The following is a 12,708-nucleotide window of genomic DNA, read 5'->3' as shown; positions in this document are numbered from 1 at the left end:
TACCTCTCAGACCCCAGCCCTTCTTTTCTCCTTCTCTTTCCTCCTGGCCCGGTTATCTTTTCCCATTTCCATTCCCACTTTCAGACTCGTTCCTTCTTTCCTTAAAAGGCAAGTATTTCAGCCATGTGCGGTGGCTCACACCTGTAATACCAGCACTTTGGGAGGCCAAGGTGGGAGGATCATGAGGTCAGGAGTTAGAGACCAGCCTGGCCAACATATTGAAACCCCATCTCGACTAAAAATACAAAAAAACTAGCCGGGCGTGGTGGGGGATGCCTATAATCCTAGCTACTCAGGAGGCTGAGGCAGGAGAATCGCTTGAACCCGGGAGGCGGAGGTTGCAGTGAACCTAGATCACGCCACTGCACACCAGCCCGGGCGAAAGTATGAGACAACGTCTCAAAAAAAAAAAAAAAAAAAGGCAAGAAAAAGACAAGATTTTCCTGGCCCTGGTGAACTCTAGGCTCAATCCAACCAACTGAAGACAGCAGTTTGCTGTCCGTCATCATACTGTGTTTTCTAGAAGATTCTATCCTGATGAAGCACCCCCAGACTGGTTGAAAACCAGAGTTACTCTTCCTTGGAAAACCCAGATGGAGATTCAAATTTCCAAGTTGGGGCCGGGCGCAGTGGCTCACGCCTGTAATCCCAGCACTTTGGGAGGCCGAGGCAGGCAGATCACCTGAGGCCAGGAGTTCGAGACCAGCCTGGCCAACATGGTGAGATCCTGTCTCCACTAAAATTTCAAAAATTAGCCAGGGGTGGTGGCAGGTGCCTCTAATCCCAGCTACTCAGGAGGCTGAGGGAAGAGAATCACTTGAACCCAGGTGGCAGAGATTGTAGTGAGCTGAGATCGTCCCACTGCACTCCAGTCTGGGCGACAGAGTGAGACTCTGTCTCAAAAACAAACAAACAAGAAAACAACAAATAGAACCCAATAACTAAAAAAAGAAAAAAGGCAAAAAAAAAAAAAAAAAAAAATTACCAACCTCGATGCTGCCACCTTCAGGCCGCTGGGGGTTACAACCTCCGCTCCAGCTCCCCTCTGAACCTGTGCTTTTCCTCTGAGTCCCATTCACTCCCACAACTGTCTCATTCATTCACTGGTTCACTCAGCCTCCAACCACCCTTAAATCATGTCAGGCTCACCAGGTGATGGAGAGAAAAATCATCCTCTGTGGGTCTGAAAAACATGCCTGAGTCCTGATGGTGGGTCTTGCTTTCATTTCCTCCCCTTCACAGCGCCCCCAGGGCCATGAAGAGGCCACAGCCTGGGCTCAGAGATCCAGCTCTCCTCAGGGTGGGCCTGGCATTTGCTGACTTCAAGGAGGGCGGCAGGGCTCACAACTGAAATAGGAGACCTGCCCTGGGTCCTTAGCATGTGCAAGGACAGGGTTCCTTGTAGAATCTGCTCATTTCATCTGTGTGCGTAGCATTTGTCATTTTCCACATGCGGACATCCATGCCTAGAAAGCTGAAGAACCTTGCACAGGAATATTCAGCCACAATATCAGCTGATTTCCATATCTGAATGCATGATCTCTAGATCCTGGCCATTACAATAACATTTGGGCCACTTCTATCCCCATCCTGGGCAGGCCTGAGTCTGGTGGCCAGATGCCTGCAGCAGGGGTGAGGCAGGAGGGCCCAGGTGTGCACAAAAGCCCCTCCTCCTGTCACCTGGCTGTCCTGCTTGGGGGTCTCCTGCCAGCCTCCTTCTACCTTCCTCCTGTTCCCCCAGTCACTGGCCCAGGTCACCCGGCCTCAGGGGTGGGGCTGCCAGGGCCTTCCCAGAGGCCTCCTCCCAGGACTAACCTGGGCTCCTGCCCCCAGCCCTGTATATGGGAGGCTCTTCTCACACACAGATCCTGGGACCCGCCAAGCTCTGCCCCTCCCAAATCTGAGAACTGCCCACCCCGTGCGTCTGTTGTCCTCCAGACTACCCTCCACGTGGCCCCTCCTGCACAGAGGCTCTAGTGCATCAGGCCAGAACCTTCTGGGCTCCTGTGTCCCTGCTCAGTCACAGAGGTGGCTGCCCTCCTATGACTCTGTCCTGAAGCAGAGACAGGCCCTGGGCTTTGTCCAGGCCTCCTCCCCTTTCCCACAGCCTCAGGACCCTCAGGATTGATGGTCACCAGGTGTAGGTGATCCCAACATGAAGACTGTATGGAGCGGGAGGTCTGTGCCTATTTTTCTCATTCAATAAGGAATGGGCTGAGTGGCTGGGGGCTGAGTGGGACTCAAGATCTCTGCCCACTCCTCACCCCAGGCTAAAGCCCTCCCTTGCGGCCAAGGGCCACTGGGCCCCTCACCTCCCTCTGGCTTCCGCCCGCAGATCTAGATGTTTCCATGGTGACTGAGACGAGGATACACTCGGGTTGCCGCTTTGAGGATGGCTGCAGTCACCATCCAGGGACCGGCAGAGATGCGTGTGCAGCCATGGATTTGGGTGTAGCTGGCCACAGATGAGTGTGCAGAAAAGTGAGCCCCACGCATGCGTAGACCCTCCCTCGGCTTCTGCTCTCCATGGAAACACAATTGATCATTTGATTACTGATCACGGTAGGCCACTAGGGCTTTCTTTTCTTTCTTTTTTTTTCCAGTAGTCATAAAGGGATACAGAATATACTCAAAGGCCTCCTCATGCTTTTAGTGGAGAGGCAAAGAAGGTCTGCTCTGGACTGGGAAGCAGCTGCGCCCTGGACGCAGACGGGCTGGGACTCCGTGGCGCAGGCTGAAGGAGGGCGGGTGTCGCTGGCAGAGGCGGTGACGGGGGGTACACAGCCGCCACTGAATATCCCTGTGCAAGTTTCTTCGCTTTCCTGTGCATCAGTGCTTACATTGGAGTAATAATAAATGGTGTGTTAAAAAATTAAATGAGGCGGTCAAGAAGGAATCGTGTCCTGGCCCGCCCGGAGCCCAGGGTGGAGGGTAAGGGTTGGCCAGAGGGGGCCGCTGTCAGGCCACTAGCCCGGGGCGGGACGAAGCGGGGCATCCCCAAACAAGAGCAGGCATAGGGTCCCCGGGTCCCAGCCTGGGGTTGGACTGGGGCGGGACGGGGCGGGATAGGGCGGAGCATCCCTCCAAACATGGGCAGGCGTAGCCTCCCCTGGATCCCGGTGCGGGGCGGGACGGGACAGGGCGGGGCGGGACGGGGCCGATCACACTCAATCACTAGCTGACATGGGAGGGCCGAAGTGATTCATCCGCCGGTCTTCACATCGACCGCGCCTGGTGTCCCCGGCGCTCCAGGTCTACAATGGCAGCGGCCGCCAGCCCCGCGAGGCTTCTGCCGCTCGCGATTCTTCCGCGTCTGCTATTCGACTGGTCCGGGACGGGGCGGGCCGGTGAGTTCGGGGATGGAGCCTAAGCGGGGCGGGGGCCAAACCTGGGGGGCTGTGGACTGCAGCGGGTTTCAGAGAAGGGAAGGCTTCTTGAAGGACCGGCGCGATCTCCCCAGACTGCTCCCACGCTCAGTTCCGATTCGCTGCTCTTCTTCGCCAGGTCCACCTCCTGCGGCTGCTGCTTGCCCCACAGGGCAGGAGGGGGGTCAAAGAAGGCGAAAAAAGAAACGCAGGAGGGTAGAGGGGCCAAAAAGCTGCAGAGGGCGAGGTGGGGAGGGGATCCCTGGTGCAACCCCGCAGCCCCACTCGTCCTCGGGAAGGAGAAACCAGAGCCCCCGGAACCCGCGCTGGGGTCAAGACAGGGGTGAAGCCAGCGTCACATAGAATAGTCACTAAGCAGGCAGGAGTCAGCAAACCCTTTCTAGAAGGGAAAGGCTGAAGGCAGTTTGGTCCTCGCCTACCATGGGTTCTCCGTGTCTGTGTCAAGTCCTGTCCCTTTGTCGAGCAACAGTAGGCAATAGCAACCTGCTATTTAAAAGTGAAACCTGATATGGACACTGACCTAGGTTGCTGACTCCAGATGAGGGCACATGCTGTGTCCTGGCAATTGCTGCCCCATCCCCTAGGGTGTCATCTCCAAGTGGTGTAAGTTGAAGACTCACAAGTGTGTCCCACCCTGCCTGTGGCTTCTGGGAGGTGTGGATGTGATGGATATGACGGGGAGTCCCATGGTTCCCGGCCTACTGCCCCCTCCTTTGTTGCTGAGTAGCATTAACGGTCCCCAGGGGCGATTCAGGGACCCTCCCTGAAGCCTCAGGTGTGAGCTGAGGGTGAGGGGGTACAGCCATGTGTTGTCCTGGGGATCGGCGTCAACTGCTTGTGCAGCTTCTTGGTTCCCTGTGGCCCTGCTCCTGCCCATCCCAGGAGACCCACCTGTGTCTTCTCACTGTGGGGCCTATCTTCCTAATGACCTAAAGGGTGAGGAGCACACCCTGTGATGGGCAGCTCTGAGGCCCTCCCATAGCCGGAGGCCCATCTCCACCAGGGCCCAAGAACACAACAGGAGCCACTTTTAAATGAGGGGATTTCATTGCTGTGAGTGGCACAGCCTTGCTTCTGAGCACTAGCAGACCCTGTTGTGATTCTGTGGTTGGGAATCGCCATGAAATCCACATAGCACCTTTTCCAACCACACATGCCTCTGGGATCTTAGGGAGTCCAGGGTCAAATAGCTGTAGTGGCAGGTCCAGCCACACCCCTCATCACAGAGTGTGTATGGCTGCATCCCAGCTACAAGAGCAGAGTTAAGTAGTGACAGGGGAGGTCATATGACCAGCACAACATATAATAGTTACATTAACTACAAACACTATCCATTCCCAGTAGAAATCCAGGAAATGTGAAATTACTATCGAATGGGTCTATGAACCCAGCACATCCCTCTAAGCTGGACCTGACACAGGTGTCCATCTGTTATTTTGCTCCAAATGCACCTCATGAGTAACAGGGGAGCAAGTTAATGCTTCACATCCCTGGGAAGAGCTCGGATCGCACACTGTGTCCACTAGGAGTGTCTGGGTATTTGCTGTTTCATGGTGTACAGTTACTAGAGTGAATGCCCATCTGGCTCTGTGGGGGAGGCTGAAGGAGTCATTGCAGTTGCTGTGGGGTTGAAGGAGCCCACTGGGGCCTCTGGGCTCTCCTTCTAGTAATGGACTCTGGGTCTGAGATGTGACTCAGTTCTCAAAGCTGGGCAAGGGAGCTCAGTTATTTCCTGGGGTGACAACTTTCAGCCTCCTGGTCATCCATCCTTGCATTTTGTCTTTGTGGTAATTATTTAAATCTAGTAGTATCTGGGTGGAGTCTCCATCTCTTTTGGATCTTGGACCCTTTTGTTCTATGAGCCATGGGCATAGCTTTGTAAGACTGAGGTCCCCAGCTGGCATTGTGACTTCTCTAATTATTTCCATCATTGCACCCTCCTTCCTGCTGACAGTTGACGGCCTCCACTTGAGATCTGTTATTTCAGGATTTTCCATCCCCATTACTACTGGGAGCCCATTTCAGGAAGAGCATCTCCTACCTCTGAACCCTGGCCTTCAGTAACAGGCATCCCTGAGCTTCTTGACAGTCTGCTGCCTTCTCCTGGGGCCTTCTTTATATGCTGGGTAAACAGGAGTCTTCCAGGCTTCCCTTGAGCACAGAGGGTGAGCATTGTTCTGGATTTTCATACTGTAGTCACTCTGGCATGGGCACTTCTCTTAGTCTTTTGTTCCTTCCTGTACAACCTGCCACGTAAGACCTGGGTTTTCTGTTTCATGTGGTGTGGGTCATTCCTTTTTCCAAGGTTCCAAGGGTAACCTACTAGCAGATGACCACATTCCAGGGAACTTACCATGTCTTGTTACCCATAATAAATGAACTCATCCTTATCCGATGTTGACTACGTCGTACCCACTGCACCACGCTCCAACATCCTCAGGGTGCCCTCCCACACTCTCCCGCCTCCTGCAGTCCCCCTGGACCACTCCTGCAGATCCTGCCATCTAAGTCCTTCCTCCTGTAGCAGGCCTGCCACCTCCCTGGCAGGGTCCTGTGCTGACGGATGTGAGTATAGGCCTGGCAGAGGGGGGAGATGGACATGTTAGCCACCCATGGTCCCTCCACAGGCAGAGACCACCGTCCAGGAAGAGAAATCCATGCTCTGCCAGCCCAGCCCTTCAGGAAACCCTCTTGGCTGTCACAGTGTTTGGAGTCTTTCCCCCACCCCAACACTCTCTGGTGTTTTTTCTTTTTTTTCCATAGACACTCACTCTCTCTGGTATAACTTCACCATCATTCGTTTGCCCAGACATGGACAACGGTGGTGTGAGGTCCAGAGCCAGGTGGATCAGAAGAATTTTCTCTCCTATGACTGTGGCAGTGACAAGATCTTATCTATGGGTCACCTAGAAGAGCAGCTGGATGCCAGAGATGCCTGGGGAAAACAATTGGAAATGCTGAGAGATGTGGGGCAGAGGCTCAGACTGGAACTGGCTGACACTGAGAAGGAGGATTTCCCACCCAGTGGTGAGTGAAAGAGACCAAGGACAGAAGGGAGCAGACTGTGGGCTCAGGGGCTGCACTGTGTGTGGGGAGAAGAAATTAGACATGGGAACTCCATGAAGCCCAGCAGCAAGGGCAGGACTTGGAGGAGACAACAGGACCAGATGAGAATGGTCTCAGCATAGGAGGATGTGGGACAGGGAAGAGAATTTGTAAAGACCAGGGCTGATCTCTTTCTGATTGGGGCAGGACCCCTCATGCTGCAGGCCAGGATGTCTTGTGAGTGTGAAGCCGATGGATGCATCCGTGGGTCTTGGCAGTTCAGCTTCGATGAACAGAAGTTCCTCCTCTTTGACTCAAACAACGGAAAGTGGACAGCGGTTCAGGATGGAGCCAGGCGGCTGAAAGAGAAGTGGGAGAAGGACAGCGGACTGACCATGTTCTTCAAGATGGTCTCGAGAGACTGCAAGAGCTGGCTTAGGGACTTCCTGATGCACAGGAAGAAGAGGCTGGAACCCACAGGTAACTGACAGGGGAGCACTGGGAGCACCTTGGAGATGCCAGCGAGTTACACCCTTGTCTGTCAGTGTCTGAGTATGGTGGGTGTGGGTGTATGGGTGTGAGTGGGTGTGAGTCTATGTGTGTGTGAGTGTGAGTGTGTGTTTGAGCGAGTGTAAGAATATGAACCCCTCATGGGGGGCTCCTCCTTGGGGTGCCTATGCTCTCCCTCCTGACTCTTCTTCCTCACTGCACTTGCTTTTGCTCCACTCACTGTGGATTTCTCGCCAGCCTCGAAACTGTGGGCGTCATTGTGTTTCTAGACCTTTCTCCTTAGATTTCCCTCCTCCTAGGATTGCTTTTCCTTTCCTCTCCCTTGGTCTGTTTCTGGAAATCCATCAAAACCATCTCAAATGCCAGCCCCGAGACTCTCCTGTCCCCGGCCCTGGGGCATCACCTCCTCTTCCGCCACAGCAGGAGGGTGGGCTGTGCTGTTGCCTTGCTTCCCTCAGCAGCTGTGTGAGTTCCCTGAGGACAGGGGACACCCCCTCTCCCTTCCTACCCCCAGGTCCTGTCACAGCGGCTGCCCCACAGCAGGGGAGACAAATCCTCTGCCTTCCAGGATGACCTGGGGTAGCAAGAGCTGAGGAGCCATCTCCTCAGATTTGGGGCATGGACAAGAGTTGTCACTTTTGTGTTTCCCTTTCAGCACCACCCACAGTGGCCCCAGGCTTAGCTCAACCCAAAGCTAAAGCCACCACCCTCAGTCCCTGGAGCTACCTCATCATCCTCTGCTTCATCCTCCCTGGCATCTGAGGAGAGTCATTTAGAGTGACAGGTACTGTGGGCAAAACTGTGAGGGGAACGAGAGACAGATGGGTGAGGTGAGAGGAAGGGAAAGGAGACTTCCCAGAGCCCCACCTCTCCCCATGGCCAGGACCTTCTCGTCTGACATGAGACAGGTGAATGAGACCTGATGTCGCCTGTTGGCAATGACCTTGGCAGCTCAACCTTGAGTTCTGATGGATTCTCGCTGTCAGGGCCAGAGGGAAAGGGAGGGGCCCATACCAAGGCTCAGAGCCTGTTGAGTTCAAGAGGGTTTAGACAATTCAGGCCTATTTCACAGCAGGTTTCTATTTGGGAAGGGTAGTGGTGTGTGGCCTGCAGGCAGCAGGAACTCAGGCATGGGCAGTCTGCACAGAAGGAGAGGAGTAGCATGGCCACTTCACCAAGGATGTCAAGGGAAAGGGTATCCCTGGAGGAGGCTAAGAAGAGAGAAACCTGGGGGAATTCCAGGACGAGGGGGCTGTGAGGGCCTTGGCCCACCCAGTTCCTAAGGCTGCATTCCCAGAGAGAGCACCTTGAGTCCCAGCAGTTAAGGTGGAAGGTGAAGAGTACAGCGTATCCAGGATGAGGTTTAGGAAATGGCCAAGCCCCTTGGACCCATAGGATTCCTGGCTGGGCCCTGGGGCGATGCCCCTGCCATCCCACCTCCTGCACACTCCAGATCCTGAGCCAGCTAATGGCCCTGCCTGGAGCAGAGTGGACTCAGGCAGGGCAGCTGAGCTGCTGCTAGAGGTCCATGGTCACCATTGAGCTTGGCCAGGAATGAGTGGGCCGGAGCGGGGCAGTCCCATTCAGAGCTGTGGGTGCAGCTCCCAGGGTGAGGAGAGGCTGAGAGCAAAGGGGAAAAAAGGAGGTTTGCCTGCAAGCCCACCCAAGGCCAGGGAACATGGATCCAGAGACCTCTCTTTGGACAGGGCTCCCCAAGGTCCTCTAGACTCTTCTATGAGAGGGAGGAGCAGGCCCTGAGTGAGGGTGCAGATCCCTCATTACCAGCCTCAGTTCTGAGCCCCCCTGGGCTGTAACAGGACCTGGGCTGGCTCTGTGGTGTGGTGAAGGAGGGAGGAGGTTGGGAAAGGCTGCACAGCCAAGGGTAGGGTTGGAGGGAAAAATATGTTCCTTATCTGCGGGAGAAGCTCCACAATGGGGAGGGCCTGGGAGGGATCACCCAGGAGAACAGACCCAGGTTTTTCTCAGCCACTTAAACCAACGCTTCATCTTTTCTCAAGGTGGAAGATGATATCAAGAAGCCTCTGTTAGCCTGGTCTGGTTCCTGCTCTCCCTTCAGGGAGGCCGCCTGTCTACTCACCACTGTGCCTTTCTGGAAAGCAGGAGTTCAAGCCTTAGCAAGCCCACAGGCCCCAGCAGGTGATGAGAACGTTGTAGACTCAACATCTCATGCCACTCATTACCTTTGCTCATGATCCCAGTGGCCATTTTTCTTAACACCTTCTGTCACTTTCTCTTGGTGCTAATGAATGGAATTCCTGAACAAGTTTTTTGTTTGTTTGTTTTGTTTTGTTTTTATTAAAGAATACTTAGTGCTAATGAGGATATGGTGAAATAACTGTCTACTCAAGGACGAAAATTAATATTAACCTTTTGTACAACACTTATGCAATATATATCAACATGTTTACATCATTTGATATAGTAATTCCAATTCTAAGATTTTTTGTTTGTTTGTTTTTATTATTATACTTTAGGTTTTAAGGTACATGTGCACAATGTGCAGGTTTGTTACATTCCTGCACAAGTTTTAACTGAACAAGAAATCCCAGCAAAAAGCATTTTCTTTCTACTTCTTTGATTGTGGAAAAGCAGACACTTCTCTGAAGCATGACCTTATTCTTCCAAACGGTATGGCTAGTAAAATAGCATGCAGGACTTCAGACCTCGGAGATCCTTTCCATGCACTGACCAAGAATTGTATTAATCCTTTTTATTGTTATAGTTTTTTTACATTTTCTCATTCTGTCAACCATATTGGAGTGAAGTGGCATAGTCACCACTCAGTGTAATCTCCAACTCCTGGGCTCAAGTGATCCTCTAGACTCAGCCTCTAGAATAGCTGGGACTACAGGCGCATGCCACCATGCCCAGCAAATTGTTTTATTTTTAGGTAGAGATTGGGTCTTCCTATGTTGCCCAGGTAATAAAACTGTAAAAATCCTGGAATATAAGCTAAGAAATACCAATGTGGACATAGGGCCATAGGGCCTGGCAAAGATTTCATGAAGAAGACACTAAAAACAATTGTAACAAAAACAAAAATTGACAAATGGGACCTCATTAAACTAAAGAGCTTCTGCACAGAAAAAGAAGCTAGCAACACAGTAAACAGACAGCCTGTAGAATGGGGAAGCTATTTGCAAACTCTGCATCTGACAAAGGTCCAATATCCAGAATCTACAAAGTACTTAAACAATTTGACAAGCAAGAAGAAAAACCCCAATTAAAAAATGTGCAAAGACATGAACAAACACCTTTCAAAAGAAGACATACAAGTGGCCAACAAACATGAAAAAATGCTCAATATCACCAATCATCAGATAAGTGCAAATCAAAACTGCAATGAGTTACCATCTCTTACGGTCACAAAGTCGGAGATGGTGGTGAGGCTGCAGAGGAAAAGAAACAGACACTGTTGGTGGGAAAGCAAACTTGTCAGCCGCTATGGAAAGCAGTTTGGAGATCTCTCCAGGAACTTAAAATAGAACTACCATTCAATCCCGCAATCCCACTACTCGGGATATATCCACAAGAAAGAATTCATTTTATCAAAAAGACACCTGCACCAATATGTTCATTACAGTGCTATTCTCACCAGCAAGGACAGAGAATCAATCTCAGTGCCCAACAACAGTGAATTGAATGAAAAAAATGTGGTACATAGACACCATGGAAAACTATGCAGCCATGAAACACAAGAAAATCATGTCCTTTTCAGCAACATGGATGGAACTAGAGGCTATTATCCTAAGCAACCTAATGCAAGAAGAGAAAACCACATACTGAATGTTCCCATTGGAAAGTGGCAGCTACACATTGAATTCACATGAACCACGGGCACTGGAGATCACTAGACAGGTGAGACAGGAGAGGCACCTGGGCTGAAAAACCACCTGTTGGGTACCATGCTTACTGTTTGAGTGATGAGATCATTGTGACACGAAGCCTCAGCCTCCCAAAATCTACCCATGTAACAAACCTGTATGTGTACCCTTTAATCTATAATAAAGGTTAAAATTAAAGATGCATAAGTAAAATAAAATGACATAGAGCCCTCCAAAAAATGGAGTTAACTGAGTAGAATGACAGAACTTTGCACTATGAACGTTAACCCAGATCAAAAACTAAACTCTAGTCATTTAAAATAATCGTAAGTTGTATATTATGATAATTGTATAGAAATTATACATGAAAGTGCCAAACCCTAAAATTAAACACTGTATAAAGAAATTATACAAGATTTCCATTTCCATCTTGTTCTTTATGCCCTTACTTTTTTTTTTTTTTGCCAGTTTCAAGTGACATTTTTTTTGGTTTATCCTCAGGAAATCCTTGCTGTCAGCCTTCTTCTTCTACACCCACCCCCTCCTTTTCCACTGTCCACGTCAGCTCTTCCTCTGGCCTGGGACTGTGGCATCCTTGGCACTGAAGGCACAAGAGCTGCATTCAGCCTCGGGAGAGAGGAGGACAGAGAGCAGGTTGTGGAGGTGGTCTCACCATTGGAGGGGATCCTAACAGCTTAGGCCCTCTATCACAGATGGCTGTGTTTCTCCACCAGGTTAGCTACAACCAAGCCAACTTTGCCCCTTTCCTCATTTTTTTTTTTTTCTAATTCTTCCCAACTGGTACTTGAAAATCTATACTCTTCCTCCTAATGTTTCTTTGTACTTCTTGTCTTCACATTATATCCTGATTTATTGTGCCCAGAAAACACTGGACTCACCGTGTCGGTGACAGCTGCAAGGTCACAGTCTCTACTCACTGGAGGGGCACACTGGGCTTGGAGCCCCTCAAAAGCCCCTGCCCCAGAGAACTCTATTTGACTAGTCTGGGACTCACTGGAAAAGCCCCATTCATTGGGTTTGTCATTATTTGACCTGCTGAGGTCTCTCTTTAGGGGAAAAGCCAGATCCTCAGAGCATTGGCTAAAAGCAATCATTCCAACTGTACAACCTCACCATTTGCATGTGGGACAAACAAGAGGCTAGTGGGAGAAATTGAGAGAAAAATTTGAGGAATGAGATGTGCATAGGGGCTGGCACATGCTGAGGAAGCACCTGAGAAGGCCACATCTCTGACCTTTGGCTGACCTGGAGGTTCTGTGCAGGCAGGAAGTGGAGCTGCAGTGGTGACATCAGCTGCCCACCTGAGTGCGGCAGGGGCAGGAGTGCACCACACACACAAAGCCCTCCATACTGGGGAGAGACTCGCCGGCTCAAGGCATTGATGCAAACCTCTGTCCAACCTCACCTTACTGAGCAGAGACTTCAGGGTCCACCTGTGACAGGTAGTACAGATGTTATAAGATCCATCCAGGAAAGTCACTAAACAAGCAGCAGCAACACACCTTGAAGAGAGGGGACATCTGATTCTCAGAGCTGCCACATTGTATTCTTGTAAACTTTCAGTTTCATCTCAAAAAACGTAAGATGTGCAAAGAAGCAGGGAAGGATCCCCAGACACAAACAAGGAACCAGCCCTTGGAACTGTCCCCAGGGAAGCCCAGCCATTGGCCTTAGTGAGTTACTCAATGTCACTCCGAGGCGATGGCAGTCAAGGGGAGACTGTGGGGAGGAGGCTGTCCAGCTTCCTCATTTCCATGGAGGACTCAACAGATGTGGTGCTAGAGACTGAATGTCTATGTCCCCCCAAACCTAATCCCCAATGTATACTAGGAGGGGCAAGTTTGATAGGTCATTAGGTTTTGAGAGAAAAGCTTTCAAGAATGGGGTTGGAGGGCCAGGCA

At 51.2% G+C, this 12,708-nt stretch overlaps 1 protein-coding gene across 1 annotated transcript; it reads left to right on the top strand.

Annotated features, from left to right (window-relative positions):
- Window positions 1–3,189: 3,189 nt before the first annotated feature.
- Window positions 3,190–11,159, top strand: ULBP3 (UL16 binding protein 3). The gene is made up of 5 exons (XM_055267378.2): window positions 3,190–3,347; window positions 6,150–6,413; window positions 6,639–6,911; window positions 7,597–7,725; window positions 8,960–11,159. The coding sequence occupies exons 1-4, from the start codon at window positions 3,260–3,262 to the stop codon at window positions 7,701–7,703; spliced, it is 732 nt and encodes a 243-aa protein (XP_055123353.2). The 5' UTR covers window positions 3,190–3,259; the 3' UTR covers window positions 7,704–7,725; window positions 8,960–11,159.
- The last annotated feature ends 1,549 nt before the right edge of the window (window positions 11,160–12,708 follow it).

This window comes from Symphalangus syndactylus, chromosome 2, assembly GCF_028878055.3.
Source record: "Symphalangus syndactylus isolate Jambi chromosome 2, NHGRI_mSymSyn1-v2.1_pri, whole genome shotgun sequence".
NCBI classification, from domain to species: domain Eukaryota; kingdom Metazoa; phylum Chordata; class Mammalia; order Primates; family Hylobatidae; genus Symphalangus; species Symphalangus syndactylus.
Note: the sequence above shows the minus strand (reverse complement) of the source record. Positions and strands in the feature narration are given on the sequence as shown.

Coding starts and splice junctions, on each gene's coding strand:
- ULBP3 (XM_055267378.2), top strand. CDS start 3,260: ATGGCAGCGGCCGCCAGCCCCGCGAGGCTTCTGCCGCTCGCGATTCTT. Junction 6,414..6,638: donor GGAGGATTTCCCACCCAGTG/GTGAGTGAAAGA, acceptor TGATTGGGGCAG/GACCCCTCATGCTGCAGGCC. Junction 6,912..7,596: donor GAAGAGGCTGGAACCCACAG/GTAACTGACAGG, acceptor TTTCCCTTTCAG/CACCACCCACAGTGGCCCCA.